Genomic DNA, 21559 nt, shown 5'->3' on the forward strand with positions numbered 1-21559 from the left:
GGTGGCTGCAATCCAAAACGCACATAACTTGCTGCAAGTGTTTTGAAGAGTAAAAACTTAAGCCTCAGTCCTCAGATTAACACAATGCAGTTCCAGGCTTTCAGCCCCCAGAACATGTACAGAGAGTGGCACAAACGTATCACAACATCGGTGCCATTTCTGCAAGGGGTTGAGTGACAGAAGCTTTGCGAGGATCTGCTTTGCTTGCATATAAAAAGGGTAGCTAAGCACTGAGATGAGCCTTGCAGCAACACACCTAGTCATTTTACATGTACAGTTAGCTACCCCGCTAAAGCCGATTCCATAAGATTCATCACATTTCGATGTGAGTCGCATATGGATCATGGCATAAGATTCCACGACGCAACTCGAGTTACAGAAGAAAACGAAAAGAAACAAAGAAAAACATACATTTTTATCACAGGAAGCTAGGCTCGCCCTACAGGAGATAGCGGCGGCCGGTGTGGCACATAGCTTGCCTGAGCTCTCCCTTGACTAGCTGCCATGATCTTGTTGAGCTTATGGTCAGCGAGGGATGCGTGCTCTTGCGATGCGTGCACACCTGCTTGCGTCCTGGTAGGGCGCCTGCCGTGAAGCATCACTATACACATAGCAAAAGCCTGAAGTAAAGCAATGGATGATCTGAATTCAACTGTGTATAACCCTTCTCTGAATGAAACCATACTGAAAGCATGCTTGTCTTCTCGTGATCGACCCTACAAATACAGATTTATATAAGCATCAACTGACTAGGTCGTCATAGATTAGATACATAAGGACATAGGCAAGAACAGAGAAGCACAAGGACGCACCTGAACAAACAAGTCAAACCGTTGACTTCCATCCGTCGTCTGGTTTGCTTGAGTGGATTTATCACCTTTGTTTTCTCGGGCGTCATCGCTGAGGACACTGAGCATGCAGCCTTCATCCCACCCACCACAGTCACACGCTCCTCCTGATTTCCACCTCTCAATCAGAGGTAGTGGCTGTCCTGAGGTTGATGTACCATGGAAGCCATTAGGAAGTACGGCAAGAACACTGGATGATGCACAACTATCATCCCTCGTATTAGGATGGAAATTTCCCAATGGGCAAGAACAGTCGGTTGGTGTTGACATGCTTCGGCTGGAATGCTGTGAGGATGAGTGACGAGAAGTTTCTGGTTCTTGCTGAGGCACCGCACTAATAAAAGCCGCAAACTCTCTGCTAACATGTGAATCACCTGATTCTTCAGAAGATGGTAGCTGCTCTGAGCCAACCAGAACAAATTCTCTATGCAAATGGTTTTTTTCTGCCTGGTAGCATCTTGATTTTCGATGTGAAACCCTCATTTCCCCAACAATATTATAAACAAGCTGATCTTTCTTGTTCTTATTACCTGCCTTGATCCAAGCCCCACCTCTTTTCTTAGGTTCTTCAACACCAAACAGAGTGTATGTGCTCTCCAGATCATTGTTATCGGAGATGCCCTTCCTTCTCACGGTAGCCACCAGGATATCAGAACCACAAGAAAGCATGAAAAAAGGCAGGCCATTCTTCCACGCTAGCTGCAGAAGCGCATGCCTTGTTGTTGTTGAATCTATATCTTGCTGGAGGTACCTTTCACTGTTCAGGACCTGAGGAGGCTGGTTTGTATTAGTTTCTGTTCGGCAATTTGAATTTACCACTGAATCAACTGACCTACGTTGAACATTCTGCAAAGCAGATCCTCCCAAGCTCAGAGATTGCTTATCGATATGGCCAGGCAGATGACACTTTGGAACAAATGAAGGTTGAATTGGACCAGAAGTGGATGACTGACGTGGCTTTAATATTGGATCTAACATCCTCCTCAATGGGCTGCGTCTACTGCCTTTGTTGCCTGATGACTTATCTCCATTTATCTTATCCACAGAGGTGCTTGCTTCAGGTTGTCGAGGACATGGTCCATCCTTCAGGCTTGAACAGCGGTTCACTCGATTCAGTCCAGAAACAAGATGTCTATGTGGTGACGCATCCATATCACTGAACTTTGCACTGATCCGAGGAGTTCTCTCAGAGGCACCCCTGGAAATTTGCTTTTGGTTGCGATTTTCACCTATAGTTACAGCAGCACCAACAGAATCACCTTGAGTCCCAGTTCTGCTGGTGCCAAGCTCTTCAGATGAATCCATGATAGGAAGTGGACATGAGTATGGAATTCGAGGAAATTCATGGTGTTGCCCAATATCTTTTGAGAAACCAACAGGTGACAAACTGGCATTTCTTTCCATTTCCATCACCGCACTAGACACTAGAGTCTCAAAAACCTCACCAGTCACGCCACTGCTCTGCTGAAAATCACCACATGCAGAATCATTGTTATGTGAGGTGAAGAAACTTTGGCCAATGTTATCATCATCTGTAAAAAGCCTGCGCGAACAATGATGGACGGCCTCCTCTATATTCCTTGTAGTCTCCTCATCATCAACCATTTCATGTCGCATGGAACTCCCAGTGGCAGTAAGAAGAGGGTCCGAGAGTGGAGATATGTTTCTGAGATTCAAGTCACCGAATTTGCCAGTGTTCTCTGGAAAGTGTTTTCCATGAACAGGCAACAAGTTCAACACTGCAGAATTTGGGCTAGGTGAATATCTGGCCTTCCCATGGTATTTATCCTCAAGATCACTTTGCTGAAACTCCATAGAACAATGCTGATGGTCATTGAGTGTAGGAGATTGATTGCTTTCAAGAGATTTGCTGCTGGGACTTGCAGATGACTGGGATGGAGAAGAGAATATCAGGGACCTACTAGTATTAGATGGAGAGGCACCATGGCTGCTAGAAAACTCATGCTTTTGTTGGTGAGACCACCTGGCTAGGAGGCCCCACTCGAGAACTCCAACATTCAATGCCTTGTCCTGAAGATGGCCTGATGTCTCTTTACGCTGCAAATATGAAGGAACATTTGACATATGCTTGACAAGCTCATCAACCGTAGTGGCCTTTCGACCAGGCCATGGTTTTGAGCCTTTCAAGGATCCACCCGCATCTGCACTCCGAGGTTCCCGTTGCCTCCGAAACTTCTCATTTTTCACAACTCTGATTCTATCTTCAAATTTTCCATCAATGTTCCCACCGACTACTGCAATCTTCTCTTTTGGCACTTGTACAGATTGATCTTGTGAATTTCCCCTTTGACGTCCATCACGACCTAATGTGGCCTTTACATTCCTTTCTCTGCTAAACTGTCCTTTCGTTGGCATCTTTTTTTATGGTTTAACATACGCCAACAAGCAGAGCTTTTCACTTGATTCAATTTGAATCGTCAAGTTTCAACAGGATACTACACTTCCTTGAACCTGCAACTTCAATATTAGCAGAAAAAAACTCAGATATGTAGCTTCTGATATTGCCACCAGAGCACTAATGAACAGAAAGAAAATAGCAGGCAGCACCACAGAACCAACATAACTACAGTATTGCAGTATCTCAATTCAGAACTAAGTATTTGTCGGTGGACAATGGCATCATTTTGTCTCCCGGGAATCCTGGATTTATGAAACATTATGTTTCTACATGTACTTAATGGGGTTGGGAGTTGCCCACCGACAGTTTTGACACAATAATGTTCTAATTAGGATATGTCAATAACCATGCAAACAAGACTGAAAAAAAAAAAGGGCTCCCACTAATGATAAAAGGTGCAAATAATTATAGATATTTGCCCTGATGCTATACCGTGTGTGGCTTGTATATAAAAATAGTTTGCACATTGTTAAGGGCCCAGCCATCCATAAATAGTTCAGTCAGTCCTGATAAATGTATATCAACTATGGCTATGGGGCATCTTTCCCCGTTTCCCTCAAGAAAAAGGGCACCTTTCTCCACTTGATTTTGTTGGGTGGCTTACAAAATGAAAATTTAGCCGTGCAAGCCTAGCTACTCACAAAAAAATTAAAGGTCTAACTACAAGCAAGAGGGGAAAAAACTAAAGTTAGTTGCCCGGCAAAAATAAAATAAAATCTGGAGTTGCATAGACAACAAATATTTTACCATATGGATTAGGTTGAAACCATTTTTTCCCTTTGCAAATTAGCCTACAAAATGCATCATCATCAACGATGGTCGTTATAGCGGCAGAACGGGGGAAGTTGGAGAAAACTTGCTGAACTGAATAAGATGGAACACCAGCTGCGGCATTAAACCCAACAGAAACCCACCACTCTTCAGCATCTCTCTCCAATCGAGCCAACCAACCACATTACCCAAACATTGAAACAGAAGAAGAAAAGAAAAAAGCACACATACGACGAAGTCACGAAGATAACATACCAAGATGCTCCCAAGAACCACTTCAAGAACAGTCCCCCCAGCTCATCGAGATCCCATATGGAGGTCACGCACCCGCAGATCCGCCACCTCCCCTACAACCAGAACACAGATCAGTGAACCTCGACCAAGCAGAGAAAGAATGCCACCCCAAGAAAGATGCGCCACCTTGGGGGATAAAGCGAGAGCGAGATGGAACGAGAGCGCGCAGCAGAGTGGGAGCGAAAGAAAGCTTCGGAGGTGGACTGGACTGGATAGAGACCTGGAGCACGGCGACGCGCACTCGGTGGGTGGTAGTAGTAGTAGTAGTAGGATTGGGAGTGAGGCGCGGTGGTAGCTAGGAGCCTCCTACTTCTTCTACTACTCCTGTCCCCTCTCCGTGACCCGCCAACTGGTTAGGTGGGTGGATTGGCTTTAGGCGGGTGAGCGCCCAGTCGCCAGCGTTCTCGCACCCCCCCGCCGCCGCCTACTCCCCTCCCCTATTGACAGCCCCCCGCTTCTACTTCTACCACGCCGCGGAGGAGGGGGAGCCGGTAATACCAAGAGGAGGAGGAGGAGGAGCAGCAGCAGCACTCGTGGTTGGGAGGGAGGCCGGTGGGGGCAGCGGGCATTACTGGGGGGGGGGGGGGGGGGGGGGGGAGCAAGAAACCGAGCTGTGTCCCTTGTCGTCGTCGTCGGGGGATCACGAGGATGAGAGTGAGACCGGCAGGCAGCGGGGTCGGATGGGTGTGTGGATCGGATCTTGACGCGGCCGTGGTGGTGGGAACGGGAGGAGAGCGGTGAGAGAAAAGCGCGGGGGCGGGTGGCGTGGGGAGGGGGAGGGGGGCCGGGCCGGTTTTGTCGCGGCGGGGGCGGGGGGTGGTGTGGGTGCTTGGGTGGGTGACGTCAGCAGGCACGGCGCCCGGCGCAGGAGGACGGCGACTTCGGTGAGTACCACCTATACTACTGGCTACGAGCACTAGTAGCAGCAGCTCTCGCCCTCGCGGCGTCCCATCGAGCCATCAAATTATTGCAATCGCTTCCCTGTTCCTCCCCATCTCGTCCTTGTGATCCGTGCGGTACGTGGTGTCGCAGCTTTTGTTTACCGGACGCGGCTGGGCTGAAGGCCTGAAGTAGGAGTAGGAGTGTTTTTTTTTCCCCTGAGAAAACCCAGTGGGGAGTTGACGGGCGGAGGGACGGACGGGTGGGTGGAGCCGTGGAGGTGATGTGAAATGTGATCGCTGATGCGATGCTTCGGAGACCTGGTGGTGGCTGGTGAATGGTGGTGATACGTGTACCATGCAGGTGTACCGCGCGGTTGGCCGGGAACGTGTTTCGGACTTTCAGGTTTGAGCCGTTCTCTTTTGGACCACAGGGGTTACGAACTTCGGGTGTTTCAGTGGAGAGCTAAAGCCTAAAAGGCCTGTCTATCTAATTTTTGAGCTAAGTTTGATCACCGGTGTTACCTAAAAGAGGTACTCTATTCGACCACTTGTGTCTAGCGGTTAGCTCATTATCATGGTTAGTGCGCTATCTCATCTTTTCTATTCTACTGGCCCAACAATCATGCACTCATCTATTACTCCTAAAAAAAATGGTTGACATAACTTCATAGCTTCAATGTAAGAGAGTACCCACCCTCCGTTCCAGGCATAGCTGCTCATGTTGTTTAAACTACCATAGTGGCGCGTGCAGATTACGCGGCTAAAATAATTATATTTTCTCTCGTATAATAGCATATATATTCTCTCAATTAATTATTAAAATATATTAGAAATAACAACATAATTTTAAATTTTATACTAACATTACCAACCTACCGATGTGTAATAATCATATTACATTGTATATACGTAATAGTTATTAATTATTTTTAATATCTAATTTTAGTTATTTCTAAATTATATTTCTATATGTACTCTAAACTCGTCTTCCAATATCCTTATTTTTTAAAATCCGGATATTTGTTATATGTAAATTGTATTTCTATATAGACTCTAGGCTATTCTTTCAATATTATTTATTTTTAATTTTGATTTTTTATTATTTATAACTGTATTTATATGTGGACTCTAAACTCATCTATCAATATTCTTTATTTTTTTATTTCGAATTTCAGTTACTTCTAAATTGTATTCCTATATGGACTCGTCGTCCCTTTTTTAAATTTTGAATTTTAGTTATTTGTAAATTATATTTCTATACGGACTCTAAACTCTACTTTTAATTTATTATTTTTATTTCGAATTTTAGTTAATTCTAAATTCCTACTCCTATATGGACTTTATACTCTTCTAATATTCCTTTTTTAATTCCAAGTATTTCTTAATTGTATTGGACTCTATACTCTTCTTTCGATATGTTTTTTTTAATTCCGAATATTAGTTACTTCTAAAATGTATTTCTATATGGACTCTAACCTAATTTTAATTTTCTATTTTTAATTCTGAATTTCCATTAATTCTAAATTGTATATCGGCATGGGCTCTAGTCACATCTTCCAATATTTATTACTATGTTTTAATTCCGAATTTTGACTATTTCTAAATTGTATTTCTATATGGACTCTGTTTTTCTTTTTCTTCGATTAATATGAGAATTTCTAGGGCGTGAGAGTGAATATGGAGGCGCATTTTTCTATTACTTTATTAAGTTAATAAGTTTTATCCCTAAATGTGGAAACTAGTAGCAAGGATGCTAACTACTCCCTCCGCCCTAGAATAAATAAAGTTCATTTTCATCCATCCCGTAAAAACCAATGTAGAACAAAAAAAAAAGACTATAATACCTTCACTTTATGAAATCCCTATGCAATTATTTTTTATCTACTCCCAATGTACCTATACATACTTTCACAAACTCTGATGCAATGATTGCTAAAAAAGAATTTATTTGAGATAAATAGGATGTGCTAAAAATGAACCCATTATAAGATGAAGAGAATATTTTAACTGTGAATTTTGAAAAGCGAACAACTTCTTTCCAAGTCTAACTGTGTTAGCAAAATAATTAATCCCTTCATTCTAAAATACAAGGAATTCTAGGGTTCAGATTTCGTATTAATATGAGCATGTATACACCAGTTTTCATGATTTCCATCACTCAATAATTCTATAGCCAATTAGATGCTTGATAAGTAAATTCGAAATTCAAAAAAATGACAACTAGAGTGACTTAAAAAAGAAATCTGTTGAACTTACCTTAGTACTTACTAAACAACCTAAAAATCATTATACTCCCTCCTTTAACAAAAGTTACACATGTTATTTTTGGCACCAAGACCAGGGATAAATTAACTCATCTTGCATGTAACAAAGAACAAGAAATGTATGCACGCATGCAACCAATGAGTATGAAGATGGCTTCTCGGGTTCTGATCAAACATTTAATTTATCTCTCCACTTAAGTCTGTAATGCATAGAGATTACAAACAGAACAACTTATTTGGAAACTCAAATATAAAATAGATCTAACTCTTGTGGAAGGAGTGAGTACTATATGACATCACTACGAGAGAAGTTTATTAATGAACATTGCATACGCCTTTAGTTCTTTTATATTTATTTTTGCCTCTACCAATGAGTTAACTGTTTTGTAAAACTAGATAAACCTCGTGCGTTGCTATGGGAGTTCTGTATAATAATAGTGTAAATAACATTTAATATAGCTGGACAATATCACTTTATATACTTTATATAATTTTCATTTGTGATCGGCCATGAAAAAAGTTATAAATAATTATGATGATGACGTGGTTATAACAGTTTAAATCATATATATAGGATGATCAATCAAAAGCAAAACTACGATGATACATCTTAATAACATAAGAGAAATGAAAAGATAATATAGATTAATTATCCAAAGACAAAATTAAGTAATATATGATTCCGTAGGTGAAGGAAAAGAGGGAAATAATTTAGACCATAGATTAATCATCTAATAGCTAAAAACAATTAAGGTGGTATGGCTTAATTAGATAATAGAGAGATAACTTTAACTGTATTTATTGATAATGAATTTTAGGATTCGTATATATGAAAATACTATGGAATTCTTTCGTTCCAAATGGACGACTTTAACTTTTATCGGTGATACGTGACTAAACGTGATGAAAAAACACAACACGTACACCGGAAAACAAAACGTAGTAGATTAACTTGTGTCATCCTGCTTGCTTAGCATCGATCCTTTGCTTCCCTTTTCTCTTTAGATTGAGTTGCTTTCCTTTGTTTCTTCTTTTACTCCAACATAAAACAGACGTTAGATATCGTTCGATCCTTTACAGAGCCGGCCGCTTTGTTTGGCACATGTGGCAAGCTTCTTTATTCCGGAAATGGTCGTGAAATAGGTTTTTGGGTGCCATTCTTTAATCATCAACACGTACTTCGTATCTTTGTCCGCCTCTTTTCTGGCTCACATGTGCAAGCGAGAACACAAACAAATATGGCTTATACAGTTCAAGCTTTTCCGAGACGAAATACCACTACACAGTACACGTCTTGGACGGCATACAATGCGTGTGCTAGACACCGATCCAACAACATCCAGAGCTACTGCACCACAAAGTCCACGACGAATCCTCTTTCGGCACCGATCTCCCATATGCTGTGCTCCAAAGTTGCCCAGAACAAGTTCTCTCCTGAAGCAGTGGTTAACTGCGTACACGCCAGGCTTTGGGAAGTACTATACGCGCCATGCAGATCTTTTTGTTACCATGCGAAATCTGCGAGACATTTGCAAGATCCACAACGCCGCTGGGGCCCCCGGGGTTCTACGCCCTTGTGTCGTGTGTTCTAACTAATGCAGCATACTAAGCTGCTTGCCTGCAGTTTTGCTGTTAAATTTGACCCGCTCTTTTCTTATTCACTTACCTATGTTATTTCATATTTTTGTTAGCACATTTTTAAACCGCTAAATGATTTATTTCGTTTGTAAAATTTTTATATCGGAGTTATTTTAAAATATCAGCTAGATATTTTTTAAGTTTATAATAATTAAAACTTAAATAATCATGTGCTAATATTTTTTATGCTTTCCGTGTCCTAACTTTATTTGGATCTTCAGTAAAACAAACATCATCTTTGATCGCATTTTTATGAACACTCTACTACTAGCAGATATGACAAATGTCTCTGAGTATAACCCATGTGACACACACGGTCACGGTGATATGTGAATCGAATAATAACAAGGTGATTAGTACTCCGTAGTCAGCAACGCGGTGGTTGCTAGTACGCGATAAGAGGAAGCTCACGAGGAGAGATAAGGATCACGAATTTTACTAATACACAAACGCACGGACATGAGGAAAATGCATCGAAATGATTGGGAGAATCTTGTCCTGGTCCGATGAGTGGATTAAAGAACCAGCTTTCCGTCCTGTCGTGGAATCTCATGGTGATTGAGTTCTCATCCTACGCTCGGCGAGACCACAGCCTAAAAAGAGGCCTATTGGACGCTGTACATTTTGACAGCAAAGCTCGGGAAACCGGCGAAAGTGTGAAGCTGGAAACGCTAGAAATGAAAGCCCTAAATACTAGTAGTACTGTACCATGGAGTTGAGTACTTTGGCTAAAGATGAGTGTTTGTCATGATCCCATCGATGGCTTTGGAAGAATCCAAAGGCAAAGCCGTCCGACGCGGGGCAAGAATCGGCAACGAACGAGTAGCGTCCAGGGGGATGAAAACGGCCACATGCTACGGGTGGTTTCGCCCATTACGAGGCTCGTTCGTTCGTGCTCGCGCCATGGCGCGGTGTCGCGTTGTCGGATGATCAGCGAGCCGGGGCTGACGTTGTGATCGGCTGGATTTCTCTGCGATTGCAACTGACCGAGCCATCCGTCCATTGTCTTTTGTCTCCATTCCATTACGCACATTGACAGACATATTAGTACTGTGGTATAAAAGCACTGCAACTCGTGATTTAAGATTCAGGATCGTGATTTAAGATGCTATTTAAAGATCCAGGATGGCATCCCTGTTCCGGTGGTCACTCACGGGAACAGCAGCCTTGCTGATCTCTCTTGCTGCAGTCGTATTCATTGAAGACGGTATTCACAATGCTCCCGGGAGACCAACTACCATGGCCACGAGGAGCAAACGACCTGTCAGGCCGCCAATTTGCGCGTACGTCCGGACGCCAGTGGCCCCGCCGCTACTACGAGTCGTGTGAACTGTGAGGCTGTGACTGTTCCGGTGGGCCCAGCTTGACCCATGTGCTACTGTTACGATGCACCCGTTTCTTGGCCCACGTTACTAATACAGATATTGCAATTGGCCCACGTAATACAGTCACTTGGGCTCGGTCCAGTCTAGTACTCGTAGGAGGCCCTGGCTGCAGCGCTAGGCCTAGGCGACGCCGGCTAGAACGGTCCGCTGCTTTGCCCATCTCCGTGTGCCGCGAGAAGGCGGCGGCCTACGGAAACGGTGAACCTTCACGTGCCGCGCGGCCCAGCCATTGCCCGTGCCGGCCGTGCGCGTGACGGCCCGAGACGACAGTACGCCACGGTGTCGGTCGGCCGGCCGCGCGCGCGGCCACGTACACGGCGCAGCGTGGCGCGGCAGAGGCGCACCTCTTCCCGCGATGCCGTGGATATTCCCCGGCACCGACCCTAGAACTTGGAAGGCGTATTCCTTAAAAAAAAAAAACTTGGAAGGCGTGGCGGGCGACGCTACCACAGGTGTGGAAAAAATCTCTTCTACCTACCGGCACGCGCGAAACGAGCAGTTTCTATCAGCACGTGATGCATCAAACTCGTTCTATGGCGGCAAGCATACACACAGCGATAAATTCCAGATGTACACGCGCGTATAATATACTAGCGCTTGTTAATATATTTTATTATAACGTCCTTTGATTTTAAACATACATGAATGCAAAATCTACAATAGCAAATACATATTTTTGTAAATAAGATGAATGATAAATATATTTCTAAAAGTCAATGACTCCAGACATATTAAAAACTGAAATGAGTACCACTACCATCGTACATTCGTAATAATTGTGGTCAAAATATTGTACTATGCAATTTGAATACTGCATCACCGTAGTTTTACAAGAAATGTATCACTGGCACTACTTGGAGTGGGTCGACAACGACAGTATAGAAAATACAGTGTCTCGACGGGCATCGTGTCGTTTTATTCGCGGGCGCCGACTTCATACACAAAGGAGAAAACTAAAGAGGGGATCCCAAATAATATTCCCAAACCCTAAAGCCCTCCTCCCCTTCCCGTGGCGATTCGCCGGTCCGTCCCCCAAGTCTAGGGTTTATGTTCGCTTTCTCCCCACGCATTCCTCCCACCCGCGGCGCTCCCTGATCTGGTCAAGCCCACCAGAATCCGCTCTCCAGAGTTGGTGGGGGCGGAGGGGGAAGGGAGGGGCGGCGGATGCAGACGGAGGCGAGAGTGGGGATGGCCGCCGCAACGATGGACAGCGGCGCCGCCGCCGCGGCCGCTCGGAGGTACTCGACGCAGCAGCAGCCGCCGCCGCCGCAGCTGCACCACCACCAGCCGCAGCTCGGGACGGTGCCCCACCTCCTTGCCGGCGGCGTCGCGGGCGCCGTCAGCAAGACTTGTACCGCGCCTCTCGCCCGCCTCACTATTCTATTCCAGGTTCGTCTTAGCTGCTGACCGGGTAGTTTAACTTCTTCTGAGCATGTGTAGACAACTATGAATCCATGCGATATTTGGGTTTGTATAACTAAGAAAAGGTGAGACATTTGTTTCTACTATTTAGCTGAGCTGCGAGGACTAATCCTGCTTCAGATAGGTGGAATAAGGGGGAATATTTTTGGCATTTTGTTTTCCCGAGCAACCATTAAGTATTTTGCACAACTTAACTGTGAAGAGAAAACTCAACGCACAAGATCTTTTGTTGAGAAATCTTGATCTGGTTTGATGTGTGAAACGAGGCACAAACTCATTTCTTTTTCTTTATAAGCAATGAAAGCACATTTCTTACAATATTTTACTTAAAATACTGTGGCTGTTAATCCAATTTATGTATTCTATATGCAGGTGCAAGGAATGCATTCAGATGTGGCTACCATGCGGAAGACTAGCATATGGCGTGAGGCATCCCGCATTGTCTACGAAGAAGGCTTCCGAGCATTCTGGAAAGGAAATCTTGTAACTATTGCACACCGGTTACCTTACTCCTCAATTAGCTTTTACACATATGAGAGGTACAAGAACGTAAGTACAGATTTCTTCAGATGAACTTGCATGCTCATTCTCTATCACAATTATTATATGGCTAATTTCTTAATTAAATTTGGACTGTGCAGCTGCTACAAATGATACCTGGTCTTGACAGGAATGGTGGATTTGGTGCAGATGTTGGTGTTAGATTGATAGGTGGTGGTTTGTCTGGAATAACAGCAGCTTCGATGACATATCCCTTGGACTTAGTACGGACTCGTCTTGCTGCTCAGGTAAGCCTATTGTCACCAGTCTGCATATCACTGGCTTCCTGTGTTGATTCTCATCCACTTGAAAAGCCACTATTTGAAAAAGTTTCCCTGCAATTAGACCAAACAACATCTATTTCCATGTGAAGGACATAGATAACTCAAAATCCCCTGTTGATTCCCTTTTATCAGTTTCACGTTCAGGGTAGAAGGCATATTGCATTTATGCTCTCTGCTTTGGGCATTATTGAACTGTAGGCCTTTTTCCATTGAAGCTTTGCATTTTTAATATGTAATCTTCACTAATAATGAAGCCTTTTCATCAAATGTTTGCAGACGAACACTGCTTACTACAGGGGCATATCTCATGCTCTTTACGCCATCTGCAGAGACGAGGGTGTCAAGGGGCTCTACAAGGGCCTTGGTGCCACTTTGCTGGTAAGAATGTTCGACACTGCCATTCTCTCCCATCTTTTTGAGCATTCTACCTTTCGTTATCCAATTGATATTTATCTAAAATACAGGGAGTAGGTCCCAGCATAGCAATAAGCTTCTGTGTCTATGAGACATTGCGATCTCATTGGCAAATAGAGAGGTAAGTTGCACAAGATACAAGTGGGCTCTTTATTCATATCCATGCCACTTCTCGCATTTGTTCTAACTGTATTTATTACCTTTGATCTTTAAACCAGGCCATATGATTCCCCTGTTCTGATCAGTTTGGCTTGTGGAAGTCTTTCAGGAATTGCATCCTCAACTAGTAAGTAATCTGTAAACGAATGCTGATTACTACTTCCTCCGTTTCACAATGTAAGTCATTCTAGCATTTTCCACATTCATATTAATGTTAATGAATCTAGATAGATATATATGTCTAGACTCATTAACATCAATATGAATGTGGGAAATGTAAGAATGACTTACATTGTGAAATGGAGGGAGTACAAAGTATTCTGTATTACTGAGGTGTGACGAGCTTTTCTCAAGAATGAAACGTACAATGTGGAACGGTTGTGTGAATACGCAAATTATGTGCAAAATAGAAAGACCCCACTTTGCTAGAATTTGTTTCCCCCACTTCTAAAGAAGTTACCATGTAATCCACAAACTATTTTTATAGTTGAATAACATAGGAACTATTTTTTTGCACTGTTCCACTAGTTTATGCTCTGATTCTGTCTAGACTTTTGTTATTGGAGCAAATTGGTCAATAACACCTCAAAGATCAATTATCTGTTGTATTTTTTGTCACTAAGTGAACCTTGCTCTGATCATTATCATTTATTATATTTCAGTTACATTTCCGTTGGATCTAGTAAGACGCCGCATGCAGTTGGAAGGCGCAGCTGGAAGGGCCCGTGTCTACCAAACTGGACTTTTTGGAACATTTGGGCATATCGTTCGCACAGAAAGTTTAAGAGGATTGTATAGAGGAATTTTGCCCGAGTACTGCAAAGTGGTCCCAAGTGTTGGCATTGTTTTTATGACGTATGAGACGCTGAAGTCCATCCTCACGGAACTGGCATCAGATGATTAGCTGTCCAACATTTGTCACGCTTGACAATTTTGATGTTTGGGCCAGAATAACACTTGAGGCTGATTAGAGCGAGAAAAATGACTTTGTAGCATATGTTAGGATCTAGATGGTACTAGGTTTTTAAGTTTATAATATCATGGAATGGAAGGATATTCATATGGTTACAGATTTCTTGTAGTGCATGGTAAAAGAAGAGCCGCTGCCATAGGTCTTCAAATTTCTGTCCACCAGTTTTAGTGTATGTTAACAGTTTCAGTTTTGTAATGGTACATGAGGCCATTGTCTTCAGCTCTACAATACTATTGAAAGATGGCCTCCAAGATGATCTGTTTATCCATGTTGTCCTAGTGAGCTTATTACAATTCACAAGTGAGTTCGGCTACATTATTGTGAATGGCCTTGTCATTCAAATTTCCTGGTAGTGAGCAAGGAACGTTGTATCCCTCTTTATTGGACGATAGTTTGTTAATGCGGCCTCTTCTTGGATGCAAGTACAAGTTAAAAGTTAATTTTAGATCCACATTGTAATTGTTCAACTTCTTGCTCGCACGATGGACAAAACTGTCTATGGGAAATATTGGACATGTCTCCACTGCTTATGGACTGAGAAACGCCTGGCCTTTTCCGGCAAATGAACCAATCTCAAATGCTTAGTTAACTCAGGTGAAGAGAGGTGCTGCTAAACTTCGTTGAGAAGACATATAATGAAGTGTAGTGTCATATGCGGCAGAGCCATTATGTCGTCATCAATGGCTCAATGCTAGTGCATAATGTGAGAACAGAGTTCAAATGCTCAGTGACATCAATGCTAGCAGTACATAATGTGAGAACTGAGTAGCTAATCCACAGCTGATGGCTTCCTCAGAATGCATGTCATCTGGTTCCGCTGCTTCTTTGCACCTTTGCACGAGTATTGGCTGCGATTCGCAAAGGCGTTGATCTGTGGTAGTGGATTGTTAACAGGTCACTGAAGACTGTTCAGCATACTTCAGATTTGAGGGGCCATTGTTTACTTGAAAGGTGTCTCCCTCCCTTCTTAAATACTTATCACTGTTTCAACTTCGACATTAGTAATTTCTAAATGACTAGACTACGATGAACGAAAGCTAAATGCTTATATTTAGGATGAACACAATTAAGTACTTATACATTTTTGCAAAAAGCGACAAATGATTGAAGCTTAATTATGAATAGTGTCCCGTGACAAGTATTTGAGAACGAACAGATTGCTTAGGAAAATATTTCTCCTCTTCTCGCTGAATTTTCATTTGAAAGATACTCTTGCTTGTATGCAGTCATGCATAGGGCTGTAAGTGGGTCAGCCGCGAACCCACTTATAGGTCCAAATAAGCGGGTTCGTGATTTATTTTAGCCTATAAGTGGGTTTTGCGGGTTAGCCACTTACACCCCTAGTCATGCAAATCAACAGTAAATAATTAGTACATTATACACATAGACGTATATAAATACTTCACTGCATTATCATGGGCCATACTGTGCATTACATTAGTGTTTCTTAGTCACCTTATTACATTGCAACCTCAGCTCCTGTTAATTCGAGCAAATGCAGTTCCTTAACTGATTTACTCTGATAGGACCTCTCTGAAAACTCAAGGTCACCCAAATCCGAAATCTTACTCCATTACCATAACCCACATGATCTCCATATGTATGTGTGTATGATATCTGTATACCCGCATCCAGTATGGACATAGACTGATAGACACAGTGCTTTCTTGTGTTACACAGGAAAGCCTCCGGTTAGCCGTATATGGTTCAGTGATTGGCGAAGGCCATACTTGTTCACAGCTGCATAGGCAGCTCTGAAACCATCGCCGTATGCTGATGATGTGTCATTGGCGATCTGATGCAGGAAGAATTCTCCAAGCTTCTTCTCGGTGTGAGAGATCCCACCCTTCTTGGACGGTGGTGGTCGATAGGAGGACGACGAAGATGAAGCGTAAGATGTTGAAGCCTGTCCATATCTTGAAGTGGATGGAAGGATCTCTGACTCCAGCCACAGGTAAGACATGACCTGGCATATACCTTCCTCAATCTCCGCCTTTAGGTTCCGGTAACCTGTAGGTGCCATTGTCAGACAGGATACAAAGAAATTAATTAATGTTCAGATAGGATTTCAGAAAATGGGAGAAATGGATGTTCAGATGATTACCTTTGAGGCGCAACCACCCATGCATCAATTCATGGGCAAGAATGGAGCCCGTTAGCAGCCTGCAATTGTATGGAATGTTTATGACTTCACACAAATGATACACGAATTGTAGCATTTGATTTACATGAAAATGGAAATACTTGTGAAGAATGCACTGACCTGGGGAGGCCAAACAATACAAGAATTGCAGTGACTTCGCATCTCCTAGTTAGCTTTTGCGGTTGGGTTCTCATATCTAGTAACCGATTTGCACCAATTCTGGGCCTCCTAAGTATCTGTAGAAAATCAGAACACAAAGGAACAAAGTCAATGATTTCATTTGGCCAACCTGCTACTCAGTGGAACTGTGGATGTAAGATCTGAAAGCAACTACTCTGTCTAGTTTATTGCAACTACATCATTGATCAGGGAATCTCATTAGATGATCAGTATTTATCAGAGAATCTCATCGTTTGATCAGAACGATGTTGATTTCATATTACCACTTGGTCTTCCTTGATTTGTTAGTTATTCATTAGAGAAATTGTACCATCCTAAAAACTGTTTAGGTTGACATGCGTTGTACTTACACTGGTCACAGTCTGCTCCTCTGACAGACAAAGGCCTTGTGTTTCAGGCATATGATGCGGTCCCTGCAGAAATACAAGATGCAATGATCAATAACACATACTCCGTCCGGTCATAGGTATTTGACGTTTAGGACAAGATTTGAACAAACTTCAAAGTTTGATTAAATCTTGTCCTAAACGTTAAATATTTATGACCAGACGGAGTAATGCATTATGCATTACAGAACAAACAGATGTAAAGAACCCACTTTGCTTTCTCCTTCCATAGCTTCATTAAGGGCTTGACGTTCAACCAAGAGCATGGGTATCTGCTGGTCTAGTTTCATGTTCATCCCTTCGTAGTAGTCTCTGATGGAATGGTATAGCGGTTGACATTCACCGGTGTCCATGATTGCAGAATCCAGGCATTCCATGCACAAGCTGCGTCCATCCCCTAATGACATATACTTTGTGTTCCTTGGCTGCAGGGATTCACAAAATGTCTTAAGTACGAACTCATATTTTAAACTGACAAATCAGTACAATTGCAATTTATAGAAATTTTGCCGAGAAAATAGAGAAACTAATAATATTTTTAATGTGTATTTGTAAGCATGAAATACATTCATCATATGCAAGAAAGGCAGTACAAACCTCCATTTTCTCACAGCTACAGCAACGAGGTGTTCTATCATGCTCATGCAAAGGACAATACTTCTGTCCCCAGAATGGATGGGCTCTGTACTCTATCAAACCAGTCCTGTTCGTTGGGATCTGCAATAAAAACCAAACACGTAAAAAGGGTTTCCTGCAAATGCTGTTCCAACGGCATGCTAATCCAAAAATCAGTTCTAGCACTTCTGCAAATAGTTCATCCACAAAAAAAAAAAAATCTTACAAATTGAAGGCAGACGTCACACTTTGGGTGATGAAGCTCCTTGTAGCACAGCTTGTGGTATGGATCTGTACCTAGCAAGGTGAACTGGGAAACAGAATAAAGTAAACTGTCACTTCCTGAGAACACCTGAACACACACACCTTCAGACATTCTAAACTGAATTGCAGAAAGGTTACCTCCGTCTCACGGATAGGGTGGCGACAGGAAGAACAGCGGAAGCACTGAGGGTGCCAGTACATTCCCATGCAGCTCAAGTAATGGCCATGCCCTATCTCATGCTTGCAACCCCCACAGACCCTGAAAGATATATATTGCTTCTTTACATACCAGCTGTTTCTGTGAATTGTAGACAGGTTAGTGAAAGCAGATTTGCTAACCTGTATCCTCTCGACCTGGCCTGGGTCTGAGAGGGTGCACAAGGATTGTAAGGCTGGTAAGGATTCATGTTCAGACTGTCCTGTATTGCTCTAGCGAGTTCTTCATCGTTTTCTCCCTTGTCATGGTTTCTCTCTACCCAAAAAAAGTTGCATCAATGGTGCTTAGTGAAGAGATAGGTTAAAAATATATGATCATAATATCACAGAATTCACAAATATGGCACCTTTTGTATTTTTGGCATCGTCTGCAAGAGCAAGGGCAAGTGCATGGTCCATTTCTTCATTGTTATGTCTAGGTGGTTCTTCCTTCTAGAAACATAACAAAGAAAGGTTCAGAAACTCTTTTCCCCATGATAGTGCTACATCATTACCATAATCTAACTGATAAAGGAAGGGGAATTTGGATAGTGGCACTCCATGAACCAAAGAAAAGAACAGAAAAATGTCAGGTTGCGGAGGAATTGAGAAACATTACCTTTGGTCTAACTGGTTCTTCCCAGAGCGTGGTCTCTTCTCCTGCCGTCACCCGAGGGCGCCGTCGGTTGGCCTCGCCGTCCTTCGTCCCCTTCAGGAAAGCGCAGAGCCACTTCATGAAGCCGGATCTCCTCTCTGCGTTGCAGAAATGTTAGAACCGGACAGGTTCAGGGCTTCAGGCACTATGCAAAGAAGGATCTCAGACATGGCTAGAACTGAAATGTGGAGAGCAACATCCCACCTAACACTTCCTGCCCGCTGAAAGCAGGCAAAGAAAAATTGATGTATTTAAACACTTTGGTTGTCTTATATGCTCGGTTGGATGCTAATTGTAAGTGGATTAGGTGATGGGTTATCAACAACATAATTTCGCTAGCCCTTTGCTTTGATCAGATAGTCACAGTTGCACAGTTAAAAAAAAAATCAGTCATCATGTCATGTACAGCTAAACTAAATTTTTAAGTTTTTGTTTGTATGAGGCTGTTAATTGGACTGTCATAGAAAAAAAAAGGCAGATGCGTGTACCTGCATTGAACAAGATCAAGAAACACAGGGACAAAACGCCACACGAAATTGCTTGCGTTGCTAACATGGCCCCTCTCTACACCGTGCTAATCACAGCGTTATCTTCTTTTCCTTTTTCAATTCTACCTCCGATTGACGGGGCACGCAGGCGCAGTCAGGGTCAGTCAAATCTTGGTGGCCCTCAAATTTATCCTGGATTATAAGAGTCAGTTTGAGTCTCCCATTTATGCTATGTTTGGATAATGGGAAATAAAGGGTGGGATTGGGATTAGAAAATGAATCAATGGCTAGGATGAAATAAGGTGAAGAAAATGAATAGCTAGAATTCAAAGTTACCCCTTCATAAGTGGGAAATTATTTCCCTTTCCTATTATCTAAACGGTGCCTTAATTTCCCTCCTCTGAATAGCACAGTGGTATGATTTATGCATGACAGTTAGAAATGTTCATCTGATGTGATTGCACGGCGATCGATGTTAGGATCAAACAGCTAAAGGTCGATTCGAAGCTAGACCAATAATATGGACCTGTACCATCACCATTTGCGCCACGCTCACGCCATGAATTAGGGGGTGTTTAGACGGGGCTAAAACTTTTTAGTCCATATCACATCGAATGTTTGGATGCTAATTTAAAGTATTAAATATAGACTAATAAAAAACTAATTTCATAAATGAGAGCTAATCTGCGAGACAATTTTTTTAAGCCTAATTAATCCATAATTATGAAAAGTTTACTGTAGCATCACATTGTCAAATCATGGCATAATTAGACTCAAAAGATTCGTCTTGCGAATTAGTCCAAGGTTATGGAATGGGTTTTGTAATTAGTGTATGTTTAATACTCTAAATTAATGTCCAAACATCCGATGTGACAGGGACTTAAAATAAGTCCCTGTTTCACAAACAGGCCCTTAGAATGGGACAGCCTAATGGCAACAAGAACTAGTTTTTCAGAGAGAGTGGACATGATGTGGGAGTCTAACGGATAACAGTCTCATGTGTAAAGAAACGCCTAAAAAATCGGCTATTTTGCCATGGATGTTGACGCATCGATCGATTGGTATGCTAAATTTTTTCTCTGAAAGGGATCAACTGGGATCCATTTTTGTGTTCCCCGGAGTGTCATCTTTAGGAAAGCTAAAAGTTCATTTTGCTTTTCTTGCTGAAATCAACCTCGTTTTAGTCTATCTGACGTTAATTGCACTGCCGACAGTAGTTTAGCCTGCCTTGTTTGAAGTTCAATCAAGACAGCACATATATTTCAAGCAGGCAACAAATAAAAAGTTAAAATCTTAGTCAGACAAGAGACAACGACCAGCTACTGGTGCCATGAAAACAATAGCTCTCTGCTGCTGAAAAAGTACGTGAAATCTAATCTACCCATAGTGCACAAGCAAACCAACCATGTGTCCAACATGAACAAGAACGTCAAAAAGTACGAGGAGGACGACGATGGCAACGGCTGAACATTAGGATCAGAGAAATTACCGTGACTGCACTGATCACAAGACCGTGAGGAGTAGGCCATGTACCCAAGAACCGCTGCCGCAACGTCCCCAATACAGCATATATATATGCACACACGGAGACAGAAGCGGGAGAGAGATGGCAGCAGAACACTTCAATCAGAGCGAGAGACAGAGACAGAGCTCTGCAAGGTCAAGTATGGCGATCGCGAATTCTACGATGAGCAGAGGATCAGGAGGAAGAAGAAGGAGGCAGTAGCTGCGATGGACGGAGGAGGAGGAGGGGGAGGGGAGGGGAGGGGAGGGGGTTCTTAGAGAATAAAGCGGCGTGGTGGCGAGGAGTTGGCCGCGACAGAAAGGAAAGGATTGAGGGTGAAGCGAAGCGCGGGGCGGCCGCCCGCCCACAACGCACGGCATCTCATCTCATCTCGCCTCTCCTCGCCTTCGCCTCCTCCGCGTTCCGTGCAAAAAGCAAACGATCTCTCACCGGGTTAACTCGATCGCAATTAGCGTCTTCTTTAGCGAAGAAAGAAAGAAAAATCGAAATTCGGTAGTCGCCGTGCCGCCAGTTGATGGCGCATTAGTGGCGGATGCACGGGGAGAATATTTTCGGTTCTGTGTTAACGGCGGGAGGGGAAAAGAAAGAGATTCGTTGTGTCAACGCGAATGTATGCCCCTCCATTTGCATGCTTTTTTTTTTTTGTTTTTGGTTTTTTTGGATTGGTTTTCTTTTTGTGCTCGCTGAGAGACGGTGATGCTACGCGGAAACGGGAGGAGAGCAGAGCGGCGGCGGGGGTGGCGCTGCGCTGGGCCTGCGACTAGCAATGCGGGAGGAGTACGTTTGCTCTGAAAATTTTTTTCCCTTCCTTTCTCG

The 21559-nt window shown here is 43.0% G+C and overlaps 3 protein-coding genes across 9 annotated transcripts; 1 reads left to right on the plus strand and 2 right to left on the minus strand.

Moving 5' to 3' along the window:
• Positions 1-57: 57 nt before the first annotated feature.
• LOC127765578 (uncharacterized) lies at positions 58-4893 on the minus strand. Of its 4 annotated transcripts, none has more exons than XM_052290507.1 (4): positions 4553-4893; positions 4294-4385; positions 813-3320; positions 58-716 (listed from the first exon to the last, which is right to left on the minus strand). In XM_052290507.1, the coding sequence occupies exons 3-4, from the start codon at positions 3222-3224 to the stop codon at positions 429-431; spliced, it is 2700 nt and encodes an 899-aa protein (XP_052146467.1). In that variant the 5' UTR covers positions 3225-3320; positions 4294-4385; positions 4553-4893; the 3' UTR covers positions 58-428. The 4 variants fall into 4 exon arrangements, with proteins under 4 accessions (XP_052146467.1, XP_052146465.1, XP_052146466.1 ...); XM_052290505.1 differs by having other exon boundaries at positions 813-3326; XM_052290506.1 differs by having other exon boundaries at positions 4459-4893.
• A 6566-nt stretch (positions 4894-11459) lies between these two features.
• LOC127765107 (uncharacterized) lies at positions 11460-14556 on the plus strand. Its single transcript, XM_052289937.1, has 7 exons — positions 11460-11889; positions 12295-12471; positions 12564-12710; positions 13023-13124; positions 13211-13281; positions 13379-13446; positions 13982-14556. The coding sequence occupies exons 1-7, from the start codon at positions 11665-11667 to the stop codon at positions 14221-14223; spliced, it is 1032 nt and encodes a 343-aa protein (XP_052145897.1). The 5' UTR covers positions 11460-11664; the 3' UTR covers positions 14224-14556.
• Positions 14557-15616: 1060 nt separating this feature from the next.
• Positions 15617-21118, minus strand: LOC127765350 (LIM domain-containing protein HDR3). Of its 4 annotated transcripts, none has more exons than XM_052290222.1 (13): positions 20708-21118; positions 19219-19410; positions 18695-18828; positions 18444-18525; positions 18220-18352; positions 18019-18139; positions 17843-17926; positions 17599-17718; positions 17214-17426; positions 16966-17028; positions 16556-16671; positions 16397-16455; positions 15617-16302 (listed from the first exon to the last, which is right to left on the minus strand). In XM_052290222.1, exons 2-13 carry the CDS (start codon positions 19283-19285, stop codon positions 15965-15967), a joined length of 1530 nt encoding a protein of 509 aa, XP_052146182.1. In that variant the 5' UTR covers positions 19286-19410; positions 20708-21118; the 3' UTR covers positions 15617-15964. The 4 variants fall into 4 exon arrangements, with proteins under 4 accessions (XP_052146182.1, XP_052146184.1, XP_052146181.1 ...); XM_052290221.1 differs by having other exon boundaries at positions 15621-16302; positions 18444-18528; positions 20708-21116; XM_052290224.1 differs by lacking the exon at positions 19219-19410 and having other exon boundaries at positions 15620-16302; positions 20708-21116.
• Positions 21119-21559: the final 441 nt, after the last annotated feature.

This window comes from Oryza glaberrima, chromosome 3 (genome assembly GCF_000147395.1).
Source record: "Oryza glaberrima chromosome 3, OglaRS2, whole genome shotgun sequence".
In the NCBI taxonomy this organism is placed as follows: Eukaryota; Viridiplantae; Streptophyta; class Magnoliopsida; order Poales; family Poaceae; genus Oryza; species Oryza glaberrima.